Source organism: Peromyscus maniculatus, chromosome X, assembly GCF_049852395.1.
Source record: "Peromyscus maniculatus bairdii isolate BWxNUB_F1_BW_parent chromosome X, HU_Pman_BW_mat_3.1, whole genome shotgun sequence".
NCBI classification, from domain to species: Eukaryota; Metazoa; Chordata; class Mammalia; order Rodentia; family Cricetidae; genus Peromyscus; species Peromyscus maniculatus.
Window position 1 is genome coordinate 99,717,572 of NC_134875.1, and position 27,515 is coordinate 99,745,086.

The following is a 27,515-nucleotide window of genomic DNA, read 5'->3' on the forward strand; positions in this document are numbered from 1 at the left end:
GTAAGAGGAAGCAAAGTGTTAAGGAGGTAGAGATTAGGCTCTAAGCCATTCACTTTGTTCTTGTACAAAAGGTGTGCCTACAACAGAGCCATACCATGTTCATGTAATGTCTGTAGTATGGCTATTTTTAATACATGGTTAGAGTTGACCACATGACTGACAAAGCTGATAATGCATATTTGGTGTTCTATACTGAGTGGTGATTTAGTAGCACAACTGAAATCAGACTTTAGGATATTTTGGGGGTGGAGTGAGACAGAATCTCTCTATGCAGTTTTGGATATCCTGGAATTCTCTGTGTATACTCAGCTGGTCTCAAACTCACAGAAATCAGCCTGGCTGTGCCTCCCAAATATGTCCGTACATGCAGCTAGAATGTAGGCTATTTTTTACTTCTGATGGTGTACTTTCAGGATTGTACTTGACTACCTCTAAAATTAATTACAAGAACAATTATTTCACAAGTATTTAATCAACAACAAACCACTATCAACTGGCTTTTTCTGTCCCTATACAACATTCAAGTCATTTCATAGCTCTTGTCCTGACATAGTTGCATTACATTTCCTCACTTGGAGCATTTATGAGAAAAATGTTTTCTGTGTGATTTTTTTTGAAAATGCTAAGTGGGGTTCTGTAGAACATGAATGTTCTGAGGTCTAGCAGCTTGTGGATAAGAAACAATTCACAGTGACATTTACCACCAGATTTGCTGCCTCTTTGCTACCATCTGCATACAGGCCTTCAGACCACTGCTAAGTCCTGTCTGGCTGGCTAAAAATTTCCCTAACTTTCTGTAGAGAAACTTCACAGAAGCATTGATATTCTCCCAATAACTGTCTGGTAAGAACACAGAGGTACTCCTCTGGATCAATATTGCCTGGTTGTTGTGATTTCTACTTTCTTGAACTTCTAAGTTACAAAGTACTTGGTCAGGAAAGACAGAGATGGGAAAATGCTGGAATTATAAGGAAGTTCCCTTGGCACTCACAACACTGGATTTCACTGGAACCCCCAATGAGGTTCACAAAACAGTAGGTGGAAAGACAAATTTTCACAAGCAATCAAGGCCTGGTTCAGGAGTTTTCAAACTGTGTTCCTAAGATAACCAACATTGGCTTCACCTTTGAGCCTTTTAGAGATATGATCTTGACCTCAAACTTACCGAATCAGAAACTCTAAGGTAGAAGGCTCATATTCTGCACTTTAGTAAGAAAGTAATGCTTTCTTTTTGCATGGTGAAATTTGCAAAACACTGACATAGGGCACTGGATGCTAATCAACACTTGTGTCTTTTGTTTGTCTCCCAATGTAGTACTTCATATATAAAGATGGCTACCATCAAGTCTTCTGTCCAAGCATGGAATGTCAACAATGTAACTCTTCTTTTAAGGGATAACCATGAGCCTACCCCTCATCTGGGTTGAGTGAAAGTAATATATAAATGTCAGAGTCTAAGCATCACGAGATCTTTAAGCTTCCACCTTCCCCATCTTAGAGGTAAACTGTCTTAAGTGCATCACAGCATGAAGCCATACCAGAGGATGTATGCCTACCAGAGCCTAGCCTCCCAGAGGATGCTGGGTTGTATATAGGAGTGAGGACATAAAGAGAACACCCACCTCTCAGAGATACAAGGAGACAGTTTTAGACCTCCTAGCTCATCAGATGCTGAAAAATTGCATTCAGATAGATTATACTAGGGAGGATGCACAATATCCATGCATCTGCTCACAGTAAAAATGGAGAGTCACAGAATCAAAAGCAAGTAAGTAATAATTGCTTTAGGTCACTATGTTTTGGAGTAATTTATATAATAGGTAACTGAGACACCCAGATGTATAAGATCATCAAAATATTTCAAACATTTGTTGAGAGCGTGAACATTTTTCTTGTAAATTTGAACAATTTTTACAGCTCAAGAAGACCACTGCATCATATTATATAATGGAAGTAAACAGCCACAGGGAAGCTTGCTTTAGTGTTTTAAAAAGGCCACTTTGAAAAAAAAATCAAATCAAATCAAATCAAAAGCCAATTTGAAACTCAGTCTCCACACATGTAAAAGAAAATTATTCAGCCAGATGACAATTTCAATGATTATTCCAGGCTCAGCATTCTAGGTTTCTAAGAAATTCAGAGAAAACTGATTTCAAGACACAACACTGCAGGTTGCTATTATCCCCTAGAAATCTAAGAGTGCATTAAATTAGAATTAACTTCTTGCTTGCTGCCTTTACCTAGAATTTCCACTGTGTTGTAGGATGGACAGATAGTGTTAGACACAGTAACAAAACAAATCACCACTTGATGTAATTGCATTAGAATCCTATCTCTCTTGTTTTGTAGCTGTGTGGTCTTAATCCAGCAATATTCCTTCTATTCCTTGGGTTTCTCACCTTTAAAAAAAAGTTGTATATAATCATATTTACTTTACAATTTTTGCAGGGATTAAAGACCTAATGTAAAGGAAGCTATGCATGTAAGAGGAGGACTTTAGGAAACCATCATGGTAATTACAAACCCTGTTGCATTATAAAATAGTCTAGGGAATAATAATCACATAATCAAATCATGTTAGAAATTAGATTTTTTTAAATCATGTAGTTTAGATTAAATTACTATGTGTCACAAAACCAAGAATATAAACAATTCTTAATTCTGATGCTTAAACTACAGCATGAGAAAAACTGTCTTGGAATAAAAGCACATTCTGATTCCCTGCTGATACTTTTCGCTCAACATTTGTGTGTTCAGTATGCTGACTTTAAGCCCATATTTTTGTCAGTTTGCTGGAAGAGATAAAAGTCCCCTTTTGGAGAAAAGTCCTCTCCCGCTTCCCCAACTTTGGCCTTAGTGCTGCCAACTCTCCCCAGCAGCTCAGAGCTGAGGCCAAGGTTAGACTCCCCACTGGTCACAATATAGCAGGAATGGTGGGGTGAAGCAGGGAGCCATAGATAGTGATGAAGTCCTCATCGACAGGGAGTAAGCTGAACAGGGGCCTGACAATATTGGCTTCCTTCAGTGCTCTTCTCGCTATTTATGTAGCCTCTGCTGCAGGCTCGATATCCTTTGTGATTACCACCCTCCCACTCTAGTACCTTCCTCAGTGTGGCAGCTGTGACTTTTTTACTGCCCATTGCAATTTCTGTCTATACACAGACAGTGTTCCCTGTCTGGCATCACCTTCCTGATGTTTTCAGGCTTGCCTAGCTACACTTCTGACAAAAAATGCCCTCATCCCAACCCATTTACCCATTTTCTCCCCTTTTCATTTTCTCTGAAACTGTTTCTCATACTCCAGTGTGTGTAGGAATCACCTCGAGAGTCCATTAAAATGCAGGTAAGTTTGCAAGGGATAAGACTAGGGCTTGCCTTTCTGCCTTCTGTCCTAAGCCACTTGGCATGAATCTGTAGACTACATCTCTCTCACAGCACTTATAATTGAGACAATGCATTTTCTTCTCATTGGCTTATCATCTTTCTCTTCCAGTTTGTGCTTCATAAAACAAGAGAGTTAACTTATTTTATGATGAATTCTCAGCACTTAGTCTGATGCCTAATACATAGAGTTGCTCCATCTATTTTGATTAAATAGATTAATTATACTACGTTCTTATAAACCAACACTTTAAATGTATTTCTAGTTAGAAACATCATCATACCATTTAGAAACACAGAATCTTAAAGAGATTTTTTTTTGTTCCCTGACTTTGATTATTCCTGAAGTATTCAGAGTACCATACTTGGAAATATAAACCCTTAAGTTCCACATTCCACATTTTTATAAAAATATGATTTGAACACATTATCTTCACAGCATTACAGACTCTGAGATTGAACATGTCAATGACATCTAGGAAACAAACACCAATTAAGGACTGTATGTGGACAACTGTATATTTGTGCAGAAAGAACCAAAAATTAGGGTTCATAAAAGGAAATAAAACTGACATAATTTATTCACTATGTTGACAAACAAACCCCACAATGCTTACAAATCTTTTTCAAGTCTCCAGTGTCATTACACCATCCCCTTGATCTTTGTTCTTAGATGATAGGGATGTGGTGATTTCCTGAGTTTCCCTACTAAGATTTACATTCAAATTTAGTTAAAAACTACTCCCAGGAATCCTCTGCTTCTGATGAAGCAGAAACACAAAGGAGAGGCCTTCTCCTGGCAATTTAGTATGGCTTTACAAAGCCAGCCAGCTTTAATGCTCTTAAGGAACAAGCTAAAGTATCTGTTTAAGCCATTATGTTTTCTAACCTGTCCTCTTCTTTTCCTTGAAGTTGGATCCTCTGAAAATACAGCTTGTAAATCTCTCAGTGTCTAAGGAACCCAACCAAAGAGCTTTTGCATAATAAATAACATAAATGTTTACTCCTCTCTGCAGAATCAGAAATCAGTTTTCCTTTTCAGTCAGAGATAATCTCATAGCCATGGTTTTCAGCAAAGAGCTAAAGTGAAAGTGAACACCTGGGACACAGTGTACTTACAGGCTCCAATAGTGGTCAGTCCTGGGACACGAACAGGCTGCTTTGTCCTCAGCTCCTGAAGTAAATGGTTTACAGTCTCCCACTCAGACCTCAGATCTTCTAATTTTCTCTTTAATAGAAAAGCATACATGTTATTGATTTCACCACCAAGGGGCTTTAACTTAATCATAAGGGTATTCAAATGTATGTACCATACTGCAAATAACTTTTAATATGTGAGCTATATGATTCTATAATATTGATATGAAGTGTTTTATGTAGGGAGTCCTAATCTGTCCCATGCATAAGCTCCCAAATCATGAAATGGAGACATTAATGATTATAAAAGATGAACTGATAGCTTAGGCTTATTTCTAAGTAGCTCTTATAATTTAAATTACCACATTTCGATTAATTTACTTTCTGCTTTGTGGGTTTATTACCATAAATCTGTACTGCCCATGCTGCTTTCCTGCTTCCTCTGTGTCTGGCTGGTGACTCTGTCTTCTTCTTCCCAGGGTTTTCTCTCTGCTCTCCTCCAAATACTGCCTAGCTTTTATCCCTTTAGCTTTTTATTAAACCAATCCTAGGGATACTTCTTCACAGTATACAAAAAGTTTATTCTGCAGCATTTCCCCTGTTTTGTCTAAATAAAAAGGAAAGGTTTTTAACTAAGGCATGGTAAAACTATATACAATAAGAACAATTGTCAGGTACAAATTACATTTGCAATGTCCAGTCCACTTGTATTTGGCATATTTTGGGGAAAATACTCTATTACTTATTCTATCTTGATGAGTTCAAAGCTTTGTACCTAATTTATCTCCTATTATAAGCAAGGAATTCTGCAACTATAACTACCTAGTCTCCAACTCCATCAAGGACACCAGAAGGATATAATATTACCTGAGTAAACAGGAAGTTCAGGGAAAGCCACTTTCAAACCTATAGAAATGACAGACATCTGGATGCCTGGACAGTTACTCAAGGTTCATCTGTAAAGATGGGAATTCCATCTTTGACCTACATGCCTAGTATATCTGACCGACTGTTTTATGAAGCAGGAATGTTAAAGGACTGTCCCACCTAGTCTTGGCAAAGTTTAGCAGTCACTTTGCTGTGTGTCCTATAGAATGTCTCACAGATTTTTCTGTGAAGTGGGAATTTTGAAGGATTATTCTCCTTATCTTAGCAAAGTTCAACAGTCATTTTTCTTTGTGTCTTGCCAATCCGGTTTGTATAGTATTCTGTCAGCAGTAAAAACAAGAGCAGTTTCTTGCCCAAATGGCTAGTTTTGTCACATTTTGTCACTCCATATGGAGCTTCTTCAATGTCCATTTATTGTCATGAAAAGCTGTATGCTAACAAAACATTTTAAATGCCATATTCTGTGTGTTTTTGATGTGTTTGAAGACAATATATATCTCTGTTTGAACTTGGAAAAATACCGAACATGACTAAAAGTTGCTTTTTTAGTTTAAAAGTAGATTCAATAATCTACCCTTTTATGCTATTATTTCTATACCTGCTTTGTCCCCCAAACTACATCACTGAATCTATTCTCCTTTGTTCAGCTTTTTTCCTCACTATGACCAATTCCAATTTGTAACCAACCACCCTTAACAATGACAAACATCCATCACCGACTGAGTGACCCAAAATCAACCATCCCACTTCTTGGGAATGTGGTTGTTGTGTTTCTAGACTGCTTCTTATTGTTTGGGGGTGCTTGCATCTTTGGGGGACCCAGAGAAAATTGTGATAATGGTCAAGTCCTGGCTAGAATAGTCTGTGAGGCTAGATCATCTTAGTTAGTAGCCTTGAAGCTGTTCTTGATGCAGAACACTGAAGAAACTGAAACAGAGGCTTTCTGAGAGGCTGGATGACCTGGGCCACCTGTTTTCGTTGGTATTTGGTCCCCTTTCTCTAAAAACCAATAAACTTTCAAAGGTAACATACATATCTGCACTAATACAAACATAGACTCTGTGTTGTACACATTCCAGCCAAAGATGATTCTTTTGATTTATGTTTGAGCAGATAAAATATATGTCACCTGTCTTGTAGTTTTTCTAGGTTTACTTCTTTAACTCTGTACCCAGGATTTTCAAGGGGTCATTCCTGACCAAACTGGATCCTCTGTAACCTTGAATGAATCTACAGCCTTTTGTTTTCCATGGAAAAAAACATAACCTATTCTGCAATGTAACATATTTTTTGACTTCTATTTTGAAGTTAAGGCATTTTAAAACATATAGATTGGTTTAATTTAGCAGTTTTCATAATCCAGTATCTCTCAGCATCTATCTTTTGTTCATCAGCAATCAAGAAAATCAAAGACAACACAATAACATACAGGATCCAGACTCTGTGTATTTCCAGTCTCTACATGGCTTATAATTTATTTTTTTATTAATTTACTCTTTCTTTAAAGATTTTACTTTATTACTTTTAAACTATTTATTTATTTTTGACTATATATTTTTTCCTTTTTTTTAAGCCTACACACATTGTTAAGCACACTGTAACATACTTAGAGTTTTTTTTTTCCATCTGAACCTGCTTTACTCTGTGTATCTGTAAACTTTTCTGCCTGAATGAGCAAAATCTTAAACCACCACACAAGTTATCTCATGGCATGCTGGCAGGCATTGGTCGGGAGACTAGTCTCTATACAACACGAGTGGCTGTGGAATTAGGAAGCCACATTTGACTCCATTTTTGTGTGTTTGGAAACTTTTTAAGTTTTCTTAGGTCTTATGGGAAAATACACGGCCTCACATTGAACACCATTTGTATGTAGCAAATCTTTCTCTGTCCCACTAATCAGATCCCAAGTCACGACATGGTGACTTATCATTAATTATGAAAGCTTGGTCAGTAGCTTAGGCTTGTTTCTAACTAGCTCTGGTAACTTAAATTAACCCATTTCTATTAATTTACTTTCTGCCTCATGGCTTTATTATCTTTACTCTTTACTGCCCATGCTAATTTTAGGCTTTCTCCATGCCAGGCTGGCAATTCAGCCTTCTTCTTCCCAGGGTTCTCTCTGCCATGAAAATCCTGCCTAGCTGTTGGCTGTTTAGGTTTTTATTAGACCAATTTGAGTGACATTTCTTCACACTGTACAAAAAGATTATTTCACACCAGTTTTATTTGATTTTTTTTTTACTTTTGATTTAATTAATTTTTTTTCATACAAAGTGTCATGTAGTCAAGGCTTGCCTGGAACTCATGAAATACTTGGGGCTAACTTTGAACTTCTGATATACCTGCATTCCATTCTAAGTGCTTGGATTTCACGCATATATTTGCATGATCAGTTGTATGTGGACTCAAAGAGCATATCCAGACCTTCATAAATACTATGCAAATACTCTATATTCCCAGCTGTCATATGAAGCTTTTGAATAAAAAACTGTTTGAAAAATGTAGAAGAATCAAAATTTGTAAATTAGTGTTATTTTGTAGAATGAACAATAGCACATATGGAAATATCACATCACTTGACTATATCAATATGATTGTCAAAAAAATTGTTTACAATTTTTCTGAAAAGACTACTGCAATTGTAGGTTAATTCTCATGTTCAAATATTATGATTAGCATTTATTCTAACTCTTTTTTTTTTGTTTGTTTGTTTTTTTGTTTTTTCGAGACAGGGTTTCTCTGTGTAGCTTTGCGCCTTTCCTGGAACTCACTTGGTAGCCCAGCCTGGCCTTGAACTCACAGAGATCCGCCTGGCTCTGCCTCCCGAGTGCTGGGATTAAAGGCGTGCGCCACCACGGCCCGGCATTATTCTAACTCTTTTAAGAATTATTTTATTTTACATTCACTTATTTGTATAAGTGTGTGTGTGTGTGTGTGTGTGTGTGTGTGTGTGTGTGTGTGTGTATCATGTGTTTACAGATAACAACAGAGGCCAAAAAGAGTTATCAGACTTTCCTAGAACTAATGTTAAAGGTGATTGTAAGCCAACTGAAGTGGCTTCTGGGAACCATATTCTGGTCCACCAGCAGAGCAGCAAGTGGTCTTAACCTCTGATCCATCTCTTGCATTTTTGAAAATCCAAAAGAAATCCTAGTAAAGTTGACAAAGTGAAGAAAATAGGGAGGAGACTAAGCACGTCTCAATCTCAACTTAGTTTGGGAAAGGAATATAGCCTTAGTTAAGCCAGACAATGTTTTTGAAACAAAATATGGAGGTGTCAAAAGACACCTAAGAAATGGACATTCTCCAATGTTTCTTTAATGATAAAGTCTGCAAATGGTAGACAGACATCTATATAAACAACTAAATATTATGTAAATATCATTGAAGAATATTGATTTTCTTTTAAAAAGATACTTATTTTTAAAATGAAATACGCATATATCTATTTGTGCATGTGTATGTGCATATGTTTGGGGTTGCCCATGCAGGGCAGAAAAGGGTGTCAGATAGCCTGGAGGTGGAGTCACAGGCAGTTGTGAATCACTCAATATGGATCCTAGGAACTAAGCTGAAGTCTTCTGGAAGAAAAGTAAGCATTTCTCCAGCCTCCTCATTTTTTTTAAGAATATCACTCTGCCCACTATTTGTTATTTCCAAATACATTCCTTTCAAAAGTTATACACAAATTTGCCTTATCAAAATGTATTCCAGACTGAGAAGACCAGTTTTCTTTCCAATAAATGCATAGGAAGGTTCAAAATTAAGGATAATATAGAGCATTTTCATAATTTAAAATATACCACATATGGGCCCAGTGTTGAAAATGGCTTTTTTTTCCCATAGAGTGATGGATCACCCTTCAGAAAAACCAACAGTAACCTTTAAAGAAAAAGCATTCAACTTATGCAGAGATCCAAGCAGTCCTCACAAGCTGTCTGACTTGAATGTTAGATGTCATGTTCTGAACTGTGAGAGTACTTTTGTGAGATTTTAGTGCTTTGGGATACTAAAAAACTGCAGCTATATTGTTGAGTGTTTTCCAGGTGATGGTCCACATAAGAAGGCGTGTCTCTTAAGTAGAATAGTTGCCTAACATGTACAGTGCCCTGAGTATTTCATGCCTAGTTTGGCAAAACAAGACAAAATGTCGAGTCAGTCGTTTCTGTACATCTGACACATTCAAATCAGTCATTCCCCTTATCCCTATTAACCTGCTATTCTGCGTTCTCTACAAATCAGGGAACTGTAGACATGGTTTTACTCAATTTCTACCTCTCCCAAATGAGCTGACTACTCAGGAAATGGGGAAGCAGGAAAAGTGGGAAGAAAAAAATAATATTGACTAACAAGATGGCTTTAAGAAAAGGGAGGGGATAAGATAAGCTGTTTCAGTTCTCCATTGACTTCACCAAGGAAACAGCAGAACTGGATAGAGCTAGCCATATAGCCCAGTTCTCATTTCAAATCAACCTTAGGATTGAGTGTATAGGTGGAAGTGAGATTAAGTCAAGTGTCACTGGTTTGATTATTTTATATATGAGAAAAGCAAAATTGTCTACATCTTGAAGGAAGGATTTTTCTGTGTATTATGCAAAAGCAGAAAGTAAAGCAAAATTAAATGCACATTTGAGATTTATAAGAAAGGGTGTTAAACCTCAACTCATTGTCATACCCATATGGCATTAAGGTTTTGAGCATCCATGATGAATAGATAGAATGGACTTATCTGCTGGAGGCACAGAGTTCCTTGTGCCCACAGAGAAGCACTAAGAGAACCAGGAATGTTAATCATGCAGGGGTGTCACTCAGTGGAGGGGTACAAATCAAATACCTGCATTCCATCCAGAAAGGTCAGAGTGGAGGTTGTTTACTACATGGTGACCATTTTGCTATACAGGCAGACCTCACCCTAATTCCCCAGAATGGCTATCTCAGACTCTTCCCTCCATAAACCACTACCCATCTTTAGGTTACATGTCACAAGTACTTATGGCCTGCTGACCTCTATGTTATCGATCAGAGACTACACTATATTCTAGGTCTTTTAGTTATAGAACCCACTCCCATGGTCACATATAATTTGTAAAAGAGTTTCTATGTTGTCACACCTTAAGCTTTCTTGTATACTTGGAATTGGATTGATTGTTGTCTGGAAAACTTTTCCCAAACTGTACTGTGTTTTAAATTTGTTGACAATGTCTCCCACGGGGAGTCAGCAGAGCCTGGTGCACTCAGTTGAGGCAGGTCCAAGCCCCTCCTCCCTGCACCAAGGCTGTGCAAAGAGTCTCATTCATTAGGGATGGGTCCCATTCCCACTTGCCTTGGGGGATGTGGGAATGGGGAGTGGGTTGGGGGAGGACTGGGAGGGTGGGAGGAGGGAGGACAGGGGATTCTGTGGTTGGTATGTAAAATGAATAGAAAAATCTCTCAATAAAAATTTAAAAAAAATGTTGATAATGAACCACCTGGAATTAGACTCCTAGAAATCTGATCCAGGCTGATGAAGTCAATCTTCACCGTGTTTTCATTATTATCTCTTTGAGTGGTTCACTTCCCTGTATAACACCTGCAGCAACTGCCATGCTTATCCACTAGTCCATTTGTTTATGTCTTGGCTCACTGGAATGAGGGTCTCTGTGGTCACTACCATGGAGACATTACCACTTTGCTAACTAACCTGTACACCTTTTTGAAATTGCTGCTCTCAATACTGCCTCTAAGTCTGCAGTCCAAACCCCCAAAATGCTTATTTTATTTTTAAAAGTATCATATCAAACCTGAAACTATGTAAATTGTTTTTGTGGACTTCTGGAGTAGATATACCTTTATTCTTGAATAAATGAATTTTAATATTACCAGAGAAATCTGTGCTTTTTTGCAACTGGTGTTTTGTCATTATGTTCAAAATCCAACTTTAATTTATCTAATGAACATTTCCATGTAAGCTTTAGGGAAAACAAACAATTCTGAAGAACTAAACCTTGGCTCAAGTACAAGAAAACTAAGCAGTGAGCTTATAGACAGTCTAAGTTCTGGTAATGGTATTTGCAAGGACAAACTGCTGCTGTATAATGAGGTTATTGACCTGCACAGTTTTAGAATGGTTTTGAATGTGATTGTAAGGCTGCCTAAATCTCAGCCAGCAACATTAGCTGAGAAACCAAAACTGATCAATAAATAGCCGCCATTTACAGGCTCTCAGGAACCTTTATCACAGTGGAAGCCATTACAATTTTGACCAGACACAGAGAATAAGGTAAACTCTACCTAACATCTATCATTTATCACTGGATTCTCATTTGCAAATGGGAACCATTGATTAGGTGTTTGTTTGTATGTAACTGACCTAGCTTTCTATTTCTCTTCTCAGGTAAGATCCTGTGATTAAATGTACCCTGGACTTCAAAAAACACACACAGAAAGAAAGGAAGTAGAAAGCTTTCACTCAGGCCGGCTTTTTACTGAAGAAAAATGCAATTACATGACATTTCACTAAAAATTTCTGACCTAATAAAGTACTAAAGCCTGAATGCATGTTTTTTTTTCTTTCAAAAGATAGAAGAAGAGAGCAAGGAAAGGTCACAGACCATATTGTGATTCTTTACAGCTGATGCAGACAGTGTGATGCAATGGCTTGCTTTAAATTAAGCCAAACAACATGAAGAGTATCAAGGCTGGCAAGCAAAGCAATAAAGCCCAAAGAATTTAATCTACCTTGAAGGTGGTACTACTTTCTGTATTGATGGTACCACACCAGGCCAGAAATGAGTCCTTTAATGCAATGACTTGTTAATAGGCTTAAGATCACACTATATAAATAGGATATGTTGACCAAAAAGACAGCTTTACCTCTGCAATTGTAGTATGGCAAATATTTCCTTACAAGTCATTCCAATGATTATAAATAGACCTTGTCAATGGCAAGTGTACAACAGGGGAAATATAACCCATTATGTGGTAATAGAAATTGCGAGAGGTTGCTTCATTACCTTCACTGGCTGAGTGCTTGGTTTTTCCTTATACAAATGCTGCCCTTTAGACAAAAGCCTTTCCACATCCGGTTGTTTAGCTTGAACTGTTACTTCAGTTTCCTGGGGAAAAGAATGCATACAGTGCAGATTAACTTCACAGTTAGCAATAAAATTACTAAATTTAAATATATCCTTGGAGACTCCACATGCATTGCAGATCAATTTCTGCATGGTACACAGGGGCAGAAAAAAAGGAAGCTTTTGATGCAGAGAAAATAAAGAGATGTTCTTGTGAAATATATTAACATTGAAACAGTACAAAATCTTGAATTGTATCATGGTAATATTGCGGACACACACAGACATTGTGTATTCTTTTTAAAAAAAAGCAAAATGCAACAATGAGAAGTATAATTTATCAGTATAATTGATACATGTAAACACCATATTTAACATCAATAATATTAATAATGTTAATGTTTTATATACCTGACAGAGTCCTTATTTTATAGGTTTCTGTTTTGAACTTCAGATCTTAATATTCATTCTCTCTCTCTCTCTCTTCCCTCCCCCACACCCTCTCTCTACTTGTGAGTGTATATGTAAGATAAACCAAACAACTCTTTCCATATTACTGTTGAAATGAAGTTTATTTTCAAAGAATAAACATTAAGCACAATACCAAAGTTTATCATTTATTGTGTAGTCAAATTAAACAGGTTTTTTTTGACGAGGGATTAGATTATTTTTTATAGCATTTGTTTTTCCATTGCCTGGGGACCACTGAAGCATGGCAGAAAAAACAAGCACCCCTTTAGGTATATGAATAGAAAGTGTTTTGTTACTGACTTCTGTCCAGCTCTTAAAGAAACAACAAAAGAAATGGGAATAATTGAAACTGAAGGAAGTGAAGTTCACTATCACAGAAGACTTTTTGTATGGAACATTTGTTAAACACTGGGGTGGTGTATCGATTAATCAATGTCATGTGTCAGTCAGGGCCTGGGCAACCTGCCTCAGAGCTGCTTTTGATTAAGTAGCATTCTTGTCTCCTCTCTTCTCTTCTGGTGCCTCCTGGCACTGGTGTGTGTACATGTTTTCCGGCTTTAGTTTCCTCCCTACACTGCTTCCACATGTTCCCACTCAGTCCACAAGGGTGGAAACCTGTGAACTCAAGTTACTATAATCTGATCATGCACAGCAGGATATCCTGAAATATATGAGTGCTCAGGACCTGCTCTTGAAAGACTGGTTGTCTTGTTATTATTAGAATAACTACAAGTGTGAGTTGGGTGTTTTGGTCAAAACTGTACCTATCATTAAGAGTATTGGCTGTGTATGAATAAGAAACCACATACTTCACTTTCCTGAAACAGCCGATCAGTGCACTACCAACCACTGCCACAAAGGTATTGTGCTTTCAAGTAATTCTTTGATAGTAATTCTTTAATAGAGGTAGAATAGTTTCCATCTCAGATCAGTAACAAGACACATCTATTTACAGGTACTGGTTTCCTAATAGTACTCCCCAAACTACCCATTCTCCCTTGACTCAACTTACAAAAGATTTTGGTGCTATGAACTGCCATTCTTTCTAAAAATAATGTGAAAAAAATAAATTATTCTAAAGAAAGAGCATATTATTAGCAAGGTCAAAATACGTTAAAAGAGGAACAATGCAACAACATTTTTCATCTGTATATGTATGATTGGTGTGTGCCATGCATTACCAATATAAGTCTATGTACTGTGAAAGCATTTTTGGAAAGAAGATATATATATATATATATATATATATATATATATATATAAAGACTGATTAATTGATTAGAACTGCAATGATGTGAATTGTTCCAATGTTACAAGTTCCAATGTTGTAAGCCTAATTACAGTATGCTGTGCTAGTTTTAGTCACCTAAAAATTCATCCATTGCCCACCTCTGTGTCAGAACTAACATCCTGTGACTAATAGATAAAGTAGATTTTTAAAAAAAAAAACCTTTTAGAATCTATTAAATTAGCAGACCACTAGCTTCTACCAACCCCAAAGCTAAGATGGTCAAGATAGCATTTGAGGCTTATAAGGGAGATTACCCTATCTTGCTGTGACATGTTTACCAGATGTACCTATCATTGTACTTTAATATTGCCTTGATTTATGACTTTCCTTGTTATGGTAGTATAATACCTCACGAAACTGCTTCCATGTGGGAGCATGGATCTGGGGATAACTTACCTCGCTTTGTGTTTCCCGGGCCATGGTCATTCAAATTTGGATACAGAACAAACATCTCTTATTCTCTTTGAAGTGAGAGTTGTAACTTTCACATCAACAGTAGCCTATCTAAACTACATGCACATTTTACATTGGAAATGAATTGCCTTGAACCAGAGTCACTGGTGTTTATTCTACTTGACATGGGAAAAGTAGTTCTTAATGTGGGTTTGTCATTTTAATAGAACACTAAACTTGGAGTGGATGGAGGACTATAATTCACATTAACACCAGCAGTTTCTAATATACCCACAACCCATCCCTGTTTTAGATTAAAAAAAAAAAAGACATCCTTCTTTCAAACACTCTCATTTCTCTTTTTCTTTACATGCTAGGCAAAGAATAACAAGATCATCCACAGATTCCTTCCATTGAAATATATGCCCCAAGACACAGATAAAAGCTAGTATTTGTTACATTTAACACAATTTTCATTTCATAATATTTATATAGTTTTGCACTGGTAACCAACTTTCACACATTATTCCTATCAATATTTATTTTAATAAGACATTATTATTGCAATATAATCTGTGTAATAGTGGGTCTGTGAAATTTCTTTATGGATGGGAGAGGGTCTCTGGGGCCCTGCTCCTTCCTAGAGAGCTATTAGCCTCGAAGGGTTGCTAGGTGAGGGAGAATCATACTCTTCCGTGTAAGATGTTCATGCTTCAGTGGGTTGTTCCACACTTGTTCTCATGCAGAAGGCACTAGTCACACTTAATGTGTCAACACAAACATACACACGGAGGGGGGGGGGAAGAGAGACCAAATGGAAAGGGTATTTGTTGAAAGAGGTGTTTGTGGCTGTGGGAAAGTATAAGAGGTGGGGTATGTCAGAACTTGGTCCAAGAATAGAGCCATATGAGGGGAATTCTGAGTGCTTGTGAGACGGCTTCAAGAAAACAGAACAAGAGCCTTATGACCTTAGTGACTTCAAACACGCAGAATTGTTCTTTGAGTGTGTGTGTGCTTTCATGCCCCTTCCAGGTGCAGCAAATAGGAGTGAGTTTAATTATTCGTTACAACTGGCCTTTGTTACTTGTTTATATGCCTCTATGGAAAAACATGTTTTTGCCACGTGTGTGGCTTGTCCTTGTAATTACATACAGCTTGAACTCATGAAAACTTTACTCAGGTGATCTTTCTTAACCTTCAGGGTGTAGATTGTCTAATGTTCTGAATAAAGTTAGATATTGCATGAGACTTTAGTCTGCCTCATTTGTTGCCTTTGTTCTCTCAGGTCCCACCACCTCTAGAGAAGTAACCAAGTGGTGTCATGAATCAGGAACCGAAAGTCAGTTATAAGAGAGTGTTATCGCTCACAGAAGGAGATGAGTAAGACTAATGAGGCAGAATCCAGGGAAGACATTGCCTTATGTTGAGTTTGTGTATCACTTTTTAAAGAAAGAAGGAGCCTAAGTATGCAAATCACAACTATTAGATTGGTTGCAAATTGTTTAAGATTATAATCCTTGGTTTCTCGAAGAAAGAAATTTCATTGAAGAATTATGGTATAGGGTCTGAAAGAATATTGAAAAGGCATATAAACAATGTGAAAAGTTCAATTTTGGGTTACTTGTCCATTATTTTGGACTGTTATCAAAATGCTTAAGGAAGATAAGGAGAATACTAATCATGGGGAAGAAATAGTTAATATCTTGAATGAATATAAACTGAATGATCAAACCTTAAAATTAGTAAAAGAAGCAAAAGAGAAGGTGCAACCAGGCAGTTTCATTTTGGCCACCAACCAACTCCCAAATCATGACAAGGAGACTTAATTAGTTATAAATATTCACTCATATCTTAGCTCTTATTTTAATCTGTTTTTCCTCACTTATGTTTTGCCTCGAGGCTTTTAACCTTTTCTTTCTATTTTTTCCTGCTTCTTCTGTGTCTGTTTTTCTGGTAGCTGCGTGCTTGGCTGGCTAGCGCTGGGCATCTCTCTCTCTTTCTCCTGAATTTTCTCTTCCTTCTCTTCATTTTCGTTCTTTTCTTGTTCTATCAAGGGGAGATTTCTCCTATTTATTCTCTGTGCCCTCTAGCCCTCCTTTCTCTGCCTAGCTATTAGCCATTCAGCTCTTTATTAGACCAATCAGATGCCTTAGGTAGACAAGGTGAAACAAATGCAACACATTTTTACATAATAAAACAAATGCAGCATAAACAAATGTAACACATCTTTACATAGTTAAAGTAATTTCCAAAACAAGAAGGTTTTCCCCATTCAAGCAAAAATCAAAAGTAAAATTATCAACACCATGCCAGTGATGATTCCCTTAGCTCCCTTTAAATACATATCCTCCATTGCTTAAAAATGATCCTGAAGCATGGGGTGAGGAAATTGACATTCACTCTAATCTTGAATTCTCTCCACTTTTTGATGAGGACTTAGAAGAGCCTATGAAAAAGATATATATATATATATATATATATATATATATATATATATATATATTTAAAAGAATTTATAACCTAGGCAAGCTAGGGCATGGCATGGAAAGAGAATTCATTTAGCAAGTGCTCCCCAGCTTCATGAGCTGTGCTTGGTACTTCCAATGCACCAACCAATCTATTTAAAACTCCATAATGAAAAATGGTGTTGGACAGTCCTTCCATACTATCTTGATAGGCAAGAAAAGAACTATAGCTATTTCAATCCAGACTAAAAGAGACATTTGTGAATCATGTGGATCCTCCACTTCCTATAAACTTGCTTATTTCCCCAACTAAATAGTCTCCTACAGGTTTTATAGCACAAGAAGATTAAACCCTTGTGATGGATTTATTTACACTATAAGTACCCTAAAATACTAACTGACTACCTTACTCTTCTTGCTCAATTAGTAATTCAGGGGAGCACCCGGTGTCAAAAATTGTGTGGATTTTGATCCTTGATATATTATATTACCCTTAACTAAAAATCAGGTTTTTGGAGTGTTATAGCACTCTATGGATTTTCAAATTTCATTTGCAGATTACTATGGAAGTATAGGAAATCATTAATGCAACTGGCAGGCTATGAGATTTTCTCATATGAACTGAATTCATGATTATAAAAATTGTCCATTGTTATCCCATTCCACAGGTAGATACTTATTTTATTGATGGCTTTTCTAAGGGTACAGGAGATATCATGGTCAATCTATTAATACTTTTCCTTAGCGCAACAGGTGGAACTGTCTGTTTTGATTCATTTTTACAGTTAATTTATTTACAGTTAATTCACAAACCCTTAAATACAATTTTAGATTCTGCTTATTTTCTGGGGTTATTTCCAGCAATAGAAACTGATTGAATTTTGTCTTCACATTCTGTTATGTTTCCATTACTACAGGAACTACAACATATGATTAACCCCCCCACACACCCTTTGTTTATTACTCATACTCATGCATACTCTCGCCTCCCTGATTTTATTTCAGAGAAAATAAGCAAGCTGATGCATTTACTTTTCCTATTTTTATTTCCCCAGAAGAAAATTGGGATGGGGTATACACCTGTCATTGCAGATCGATACACTGAAACATTAGAGATGCCTCTTTGGCTTCTCTGGCCCAGGGCCATCAAGGACAATGGCAGAAGGAAAGGAGACAGTGTAAGTCACCAGAAAGATAGCAAACCTCCAACTAAAGGGCAAAAGGAGATATCAGCAATATCATTAGAAGTCAATTCTGACCCCCGGGACCTAGTTAAAGCCCTGTGCACTAAGGGAGAAGTTATTCTATGAAATGCACAGAGTCCTATGTTACCTGGGAGATTTTTTCTTGTTTTTTGCTTTGATCTGTGAAACTGTGTTCTTATCATGTGCAGATTGTCCTTGTCATTATATACAGCTTGAACTCATGAGAACTTTATGCGAGTGACATTTCTTGACCCTGAGTACAGATTGTGTGATGTTCTGAATAAAGCTGGATATTACATGAGGCTACAGTCTGCCTTATTTATTGGCTCAATTTGCCCAGGTCCAATCACCTCTAGAGTGATAAATGGGTTGAGTGTATCAAATGTCTTTTTAAATGTATGAAATTGTCAAAGAACATGTTTTTTTAAAATTCACAGTTCCTTGGAAACTTGGAAGTAGGAGATGGATATGATTATGATACATTGTACACTTGCATTGACATTTTTAAAGAAAGATTAAATTGGATCATGATTTTTAAAAACTCTTCCAAAACTGTAACCAGTATAAATTTAAGGTACATATTATTTTTTTTAAAGTTATTTTGTTGTTGTTGTTTACTGGTTAAAAAGTCACTAGTGTTTTACACTTTGAAATTTTGCTTCTTTTTATTGAAAAAACTTATAAAACATATTCTGATCAAAAATTCCTGTCCTCTAACTCCTCCCAAATCCTCCCCACCTCCACACCCACACAACTCCATACCCTTTATTTCCTCCTCTTCAATTGCAATCTGGTATAAATTCATGCCTTCAGAAAATGATTATAAATTATGAACAATCTTACCAAAATTGCTGGTTTCTAGCCAAATGACTAACATCCTCTGCCTGCTTCATATTCTTTCACTATAAGTACAGAATTCAAAGAATCACAAAGAATAGGAGCTACTATTCATAAGGAACTGAGAGATATTTAAGAGCTGGATACTGAATTTTAAATTACAAGGAATTGTCTGAATGAAATGCACATTTAAATTAGTTAAATTTTCATTGGCAAAAGCACAGAAAGAGCAGCAAAGCTGACATCAGGGAAGCCCAATTAGAGTTCTGAGTTCTGAACAGGTGTTTGTTAGACAGAGAAAAAGATGGCATGCCAAATAAAATACCTTGGTTTTGCAACTACAGGAAATGCAAGACCATATCCTTCGGCATCCATAGAACACTCTTTGTTCATCAATCCAACCATCCACAGACTGAATATATTTTTTAAGCAACTGTTATTAATGTACTCACACAGTTTTCTTGTTCTTTTCCTTTCTAAGCAATACAGTACAACTATTTTCATAGCAGTTGCATCATATTGTATATTGCAAAAAGAATCAAGAAATGACTGAAAGTATACAGGATGATATGATTAGGTTACATGCGATCACTGTAGCATTTTATAAGTAGAATTTTCACATTCATGGATTTTTGGGTCTTGGAACCAATCCCTTCCAGATGCCAAAGGACAACTGTGCTTTCTTTTTTTCAGGTCACTAAAGTAATTCCAGATTTAGTTTTCTGGTGGATGGCTATTTTAATCACACTGTTACCTTCTATATAAATGTTTCTAAAACCATTGTGTCTATTTCTATTTTCTAGCATTTCCTCCTGTCATCAATACCATCATCTCTCCATCTTGTTGTGAAATAATAAAGAACTTAAATACCTGCAATAATTTAGTGCTTGCTCAGTAGAAAAACAACTATAAGTGAGAGAAGTAAAGTATAGATCTAAGTTCTTTACAACTCTTCTCCTTGGTACATTTTGGAGATGTATGCTGGGGATGTCCTTCTGTATGCTATGAAGGTGTTGCACTGATTGATTGATAAATAAAACACTTATTGGCCAGTAGCCAGGCAGGAAGTATAGTATAGGCGGGATAAGCAGAGAGGAGAATTCTGGGAAGTGGAACACTGAGTCAGGAGATGCTGCCAGCTGCTGACACCATGAGAAGCAAGATGCAAAGTACTGGTAAGCAACAAGCCACATGGCAATTTGTAGATTAATACAAATGGGTTAATTTAAGATATAAGAACTACATAGCAAGCCTGCCATGGCCATACAGTTTATAAGTAATATAAGTCTCTGTGTGTTAAGTTGGGTTTGAGCTGCTGTGGGTCTGAATGGGACTGGAGAAAACTCCAACTACAAATGGCACCCAGCAGCATGAGTTTCCACCTGAAGTCTGAGAATATTTAATAACCAATTTTAAATGGAGCCCAAACCAGGTTCCTGCTTCATGTCTCATGTGGGTGGCAAGACACTACAACATGTGTTCCTAAGCTACTTTATGGTGGGTTCGCAGCATGTGGACTGAAGATACACCATGGCACATTACCAGCAAGTTACACAGAGGTTTCTGCAAGCATGCACAAAATGGTGCATGGTGGATATAGCATTTGCTACCAAAAAAAAGAGGTTTTTGGGCTACATGCTGCTTTGATAGAAGATACAAGCATAGACCCACTGCTTCTGAGAGTTGATGGTACACATGGCTTCCAGACCAAGAGCTGGCAATAAATGTACCATCACCATGTTTGGAAGCTGAGATGAGCAGAAAATGCTGCAGCTTAAAGCAATAGATTCACAATAAGAGAGATTCAGATGGGATAAACCTCTAACTGGTTTACAATGTGTGTAAAAATGTATGTATGCTTGAAAGAGAGAAATAAGTAATATATACAGTTATATAAAGAAATAGGTACTTTTAAAAAATAAAGTCTTTAAAGAAAGAAAGTAAAAAGTAATATAGAAAATAAGCCACGTAAAGATGGATATCACACAGAGAATCTGGATTGCGTTGTCTTTGGGATTTTTAACTGCAGAAAGACATTTGATTATAAATACTGCTCAGTTAAACCAATATGTATATTTTAAAGATATCTTGACTTCAAAGTTTGGATCTAAGGATATGTTGCTTTGTAAAGAAGACTCTGCTTTTATTTCCACAGAAAGCAAGAGGCTATGGATTTGTTCCAGATTAAGATACATCAGGTTTGAGCAGCCAAGACCCCCTGAAAGGTCTCCGATGACACCATGGCCTAGAAGATCCAACATCCAGAACAGTTTCAAGGCAACTGGCTCAGACAATACAGCCTCATGGACTACTCCATAATGCTAGAATTTTCTTTATGTCCCATAAGCATACAATATCCTCATCCAGCAGGAAGTAGTATGAAAAGCTATGCCCAAATTCCCAAATATACCAAGCTGGCATTGGAGATGGAATTGGCTTACTCGTTCTCTAAACCCAAACATATTGCTAAAACAAAAGTTTAAGAGAGTCTTCTGTCCCATATTAAAAGAGCCCTCTGGTGTGGGACAGAGAAAAACTAATATTTTTATCTAAAACACATTGATTATAAATGTGATCTTTTTCTAAAGAAGAAAAGGGGATATAAATATGATAGGATAAATAGTAACAACTTGTTTAAAAAATGTTTACTTTGCTATAGATTTTAATGTATTGATACAAATTTAAATTTAATTTTGTTATACTGTATATATATTTCTACTCTCGTTTGAGGTATTATGTTTGTGAAACTCATTTAGATTGTAATGGATAATTAATAAATACAGATTAATAATTAGTCTTCTATGATAATCAAACTTATAGTCATATATATTTAATTTTCTGGATATATATATATATATATATATATATATATATATATATATTTGAGACAGATAGGTAGTCTTCAAACACTTCAAAGACCTACAGAATATGGCATTTAAAATGTTTTTAAAAATTTAGACTTTCTGAACAATGCCAGCACTGATTTACTTCAGAGAGGAGGATGGGCATAAAAAACACTCTATATACAGTTTATCTTCTTCTTGGCAAAAATAGACTTTTGGGCAAGAAACTGTTCTTGCCTGGACTGCTTGATCGACTAGATATGCAGGACCCATAGAAAGGTGATCAGTGAACTTTGCTTGGTGAAATGGTCCTTCAGGTTCCTGCTCCACAAAGAAAAGTGGCAGACATTCTACAGGACACAGAGAGAAGTGACTGAGAGACTCTAGGCCTGTGGGCTGAAGACAGATGCCCCAACTTTACAGAGGAACTTTGGATGACTGTCCAGGCTGCCAGCTGTCTCTCTGCTCTCGCATGACTCCTGAAAGTTGCTTGCATCCTTCTCCCACTTCTCAGGTAATATATCCTTCTGAGGCCTTTGATGCAGTTGAAGACTAGATAGTTATAATTTCCTTAGATATGATAAAAGATAGGTTAGATAATAAACCTTAGACTCACAAATATAGGATAGATAGGATATCTCTTTTAATTTTTCCAAATACAAATAGACTAAATATTATAAATAGACTAGATACTGTAACTATAATTCTTGTTTGATAATTGTTTTGTTATATGTGATTTTACGATATAAAAGTTAAAACCTTTCTTTTTGGCCAAGCGATGGTGGCGCACAATTTTAATCCCAGCACTCGGGAGGCAGAGGCAGGCAGATCTCTGTGAGTTCGCTGCCAGCCTGGTCTCCAAAGTGAGTTCCAGGAAAGGCGCAAAGCTACACAGAGAAACCCTGTCTCAAAAGAAAAAAAAAAAAAAAAACCTTTTTTTTTTAAAAAAAAAAAAGAAAAGGGGAAGTACTGACAATATCTTTCTGTGTGCTGTGATTGATTGACAAATAAAACACTGATTGTCCAGTAGCCAGGCAGGAAGTATAGTGTAGGTGGAATAAACAGAGAGGAGAAATCTGGGAAGTGGAAGGCTGAGTCAGGAGATCCTGCTAACTGCCACCGCCATGAGAAGTGAGATATAAAGTACTGGTAAGCCATGAGCCATGTGACAACTTATAGATTAATAGAAATGGGTTAATTTAAGATAAAAGAACTAGATAGCAAGAAGCCTGCCATGGCTATACAGTTTATAAGTAATATAAGTCTCTATGTGTTTACTTGGGTCTGAGTAGCTGTGGGCCCAAGTGGGACTGGAGAAAACTCCAACTATGGATTAAGATATATAATTATATACACTTTTGGTAAATCACTTTTAAAAGACCATTTTGAAGAATTTCTATAATTTGCTTCACTCTATTTCTTTACACTGTTAATACATTAGTAACAAAAACTGGTCAGTTAATTAGGACAAGATATTGCTTGAAGAATCAACTGTATAAACCCAATCAAATTCATTTGACTGTTGTTTAATATATATTTCTCAAATGAGTGCATGAAAAACACACAAGAAGCTGATAATAATCTTGAAAGAAATAGATAATAGATTTAAAAATTAAAATTATAATACATACTTTCAGATAAATAACACTTGCTATATAAAAGCTGAACAAGCAAACTGATGAATAAAAAAAAGTCACAGGGAAGGGATAGCTAACACTAAAAATGTTTGAAAAAGCCATATTGTAACCTACTATTTTATAATATTTTATAAACTTCATACACACATAATCTAAATAAAGCTACCCTATTAAAAGGGGAAAATTTCTCCCAGAAGGCATAGAATTTTAAATAAAAAGCACAGAGCCAGATGTAGGATACTTTACATCAAGTTGTTGATCAGAAGAGGTCCCAGAGACCCAACCACATATAGAAAGAACACTGCCATTTCTTTTGGTTGTCCACTAGAACTTGTAGTTAAGACCCCATGCTAAATCTGAGAGAGAAAAGTGGCACATGCTCTTCATACTAGCACTTGAGAGGCAGATGCAGATCTCTGAATTTGAGGTCAGCGTGGTCTACAAAGTATGTTACAGGACATCCAAGACTATATAGACAACCCTATGGTGGTATTTTATTTGTACTGAAATGTGATTTTCATTGTATGTTAATAAATAAAGTTGCCCGGGGGTCAGAGCTATTAGAGCCATAGCAAGAGCATGGTGGTAGTGGTGCATGCCTTTAATCCCAGCACTTGGTAGAAGAGCTAGGTAAATCTCTATGTGTTCAGGGATACAGCCAGCATTGGAGACATACGCCTTTAAGACCTGGAGGGCGGTACTTACAGGCAGTGATGAGGCAGTCATGTGTTTGGGTTTACAACCAATGAGAAGGCAGAACAGAAAGACTATTTAAAGACAGACACACAGGAAGTAGCTCTCTTTCAGGGAAGCTAGGAGCACTGCAAGAGGTAAGATTTTAGCTCTGAGCTCTGACCTCTAGGCTTTCTCTTTTACATTGGTTCTGTTTCTTATTTTAATAAGATGGTTGGTTACATCTACACAACCCCTTTCTCAAAAAGCAAAACAAAATCAAGCAAATAAAAGCCTCTGTGCTGAAGAGACCATACACATCAGTCATAAGACTTGGAGGTATCAACTCATACTGACCTAGAAACTTCCTCACTGCTAGATTTTATAGTATCAGAAGGTGCTATGCAAGGTGCATGGAAAGAAAAGTCATAAGCAATCTTACCAATGTGGGTTTTTTTGTGCTACAAAAATGACTGGATGGGGAAGATATGAACATTTGCAATAATGGCATGACTGATAGGGGTTAACCAAATACTTTCACATTGGATCAAAGATTCACTCCCCAGAAGGAAATTCATTCAAGCCCTGAAATTCTGACCAAGAACACAGGCTAAGGATCCTATACATACTAGGGATGAAGTTACTGCTATTATTTTTATAAGTGGACATAGTACCAAACTTTCTTCTAAAATAAATGCCTCTGTACAATAGATTAGTACACACCAGCTCTCAGTCCTCATTAGAGAGGCTTCTTTGTGCATGGATGGCGGTTAAAAAAAAAAAACAAAACACAACTGGTGAAAGGCAGAGAGCCAATATTTATAGAGTTATCAGTCTTAAATAGGATATTCATCTCATAACATTTATGCAAAGCTTTAGGAAACAAAAGGGAAGATGGGTGGAAAGACTGTGAGAATCAGAGTTTGAGGAAGGTTGACATGAAAATACTGGAATATTGACTGGATTAACTTTTTGCAGGTATTCTATAGGCAACTCCAGCTGCTGTGAGTTCATGAAGGCAAAAGTCTTGTCCTGTTAGTCTTTCCCATATATATATACATATATATGTGTGTGTATGTGTGTGTTTGTGTGTGTGTGTGTGTGTGTGTGTGTGTACCACAAAGATCCACCTTCCTCTGCCCCTGGAGTGAGATGATTAAATTCTTGTGCCACGACTTCCTATTGTAGCTCTTACTATGTTAATTTATTCTATTCTTTTTTAATGCCAATATATCCTTCAGTGTTTCTTATAGGAGACAAATGAGAAATAGTCCTATCTTTTCAAATTGGAAAGGGTTTGGATTAATTTTGAAAAAGAATTTTGTGAGTGTATTGCACACATGTATGTCTTTGAGCACTGTGTGTTTGCAGTGCCCAAGGAGGCAAGAATAAGGCATAAGATTACATTGGATCTGAGATACAGTTGGTTTTTATATTCTAGGTTAAATCCCGGGGTGCTGGGATTCAAAAAAGGGTTCTTTGGAAGAGTAATCACCTGTGTCTTAAATACTAAGCGATCTTTTCAGTGCCAGGAAAAACATTCTTACATGGCTTTCAAAATGCTTCAACAGTTCTTTGTGGGCTTGTGATTTCCCAACCTCTGATATTCATGTCATAAATTGATATGATTGAATCGGTTTTCTCTGAAATGACCTTATATTTTCTTTTCATAATTTAAGAGAAGGGCATGAAGGCCACAGCTAAAATGGAAACAGTTAATTATTGGGGCCAGGTTTTGTCAGTAGAAAGTGTTCAACTTCAGAGCATTCAGACAAAGTCTTCACAGGATTTCAGTAACAACAATGGAAACGTCATTTGTAATAATTGTATATTTCTATCCAAATTTTCTTCTCCTTACTTAATTCCTGATTTTCTTTGTAATGTAAAACTATGCAACAAGAGTTTAAATGATTGTGATGCAAGAATTTACTTTCATCAAAGTATGTGAAATTTGCTACAATTTCAGGTATAATTTAAGAAAATAATTTGCATTAGTCAGGTAATAAGGAATAACCTTTCATTAATATTCTCTAGGAGAATAACCTCTAGCATAGTCTATTTTTACATTCAGTTTTACATAGTTTTCAACAAATGGCTTCCCTAATATTGTACAGTTGCTGATCTGAAGTGAAGCAAAGGTTACTGATTCTACAAAGAGGCAAAGAAACCTCTGGAGTGGCACTAGGAAGTCTGATGAAAATAAACAGAAGTTTATTTGTATATGAATTGGTTATTGAGCTTTATTTTGTGCTCTGTCTTTTATTTATTTCTTCTAAATAGCCATGTACCTTAGCACAAGCTGAGCTTGTTTTTTTTTTTTCAGCTAGGACATGGTATATTTATCCATTTCAAAACCATATTTTATTCAAGCATTGTGTTCATGCTGTATATGTACGTACTGAAATAGAAATTTGGGGCTTTTGAGGGTAGTACAACAGTGATAGATGCTGCCTTGCTAACCTTTTCCTTTTTCAATGTATGTAAGCCTATTTCTTTTTACTTACTGCCAAACTCTGAATATTGGAATATATATATAATATATATAATGTTTATATAACTCAAGCATATTTACAGGGAATTTAAAGAGCCTGTCGCGTTTTTTAAGTATTGATTTGTCCATTTCACAAATATTTATTAAGATTTTACAATGTTACTGTGTTGGCCTTGGAACTAGAAACACAAGGATATAAACATAAATACATATTCCAAATTTCTAAGGCAATAAATCAGCAAACTTCAATGTATAATAGAGCACAGAGCAGGAACTGATCAGTTCTGTGTTTTATGGACAAGAGGTTCAGGGCAGAAAGCCTAAGAAAAGGCTTTTCTGAGAACGAGTTAATGTATCTGTTTACAAGCAGATGGATGATGAGAGAGAAATCTCCAAAAGAGAATATGGAATACAGTGTCGGTAAGCTGATATTATGTAAGGAAATAGAGAAGAAATCAAGTAGAAATAGAAGGGAAGAGCCCAAGGACCTATAAGTGGTAGCATAGTCACCAAACTCCATATTCAGAATTTTGAGGCAAAGGCCTCATGAGTTTAAGACTTCATGGGTTTCTATAGTGAATTATGTTGCAATCAATGAAAATCTCATGAATATACATGATATCATTGATTTATGAGTTCATTATTCATTTATGCTTTTAACATGGCTAGCCTCAATGAATATTGGTTTGGCTAAGTACCTTACCTTGATCAATGCACTGTGAACAGAAATTGGTAAATTTTGCTCTGAG

At 36.4% G+C, this 27,515-nt stretch overlaps 1 protein-coding gene across 11 annotated transcripts in view; it reads right to left on the reverse strand.

Moving 5' to 3' along the window:
* Dmd (dystrophin) overlaps positions 1–27,515 on the reverse strand; it is a 2,251,111-nt gene that overhangs the window by 698,566 nt on the left and 1,525,030 nt on the right. For all 11 annotated transcript variants that reach the window (XM_076562037.1, XM_076562042.1, XM_076562041.1 and 8 more), the window contains 2 exons: positions 12,402–12,503; positions 4,501–4,609 (listed from right to left, as the gene is read on the reverse strand). In XM_076562037.1, coding sequence (XP_076418152.1) covers positions 4,501–4,609; positions 12,402–12,503 — 211 coding nt within the window. The remainder of the gene's footprint in view (positions 1–4,500; positions 4,610–12,401; positions 12,504–27,515) is intronic.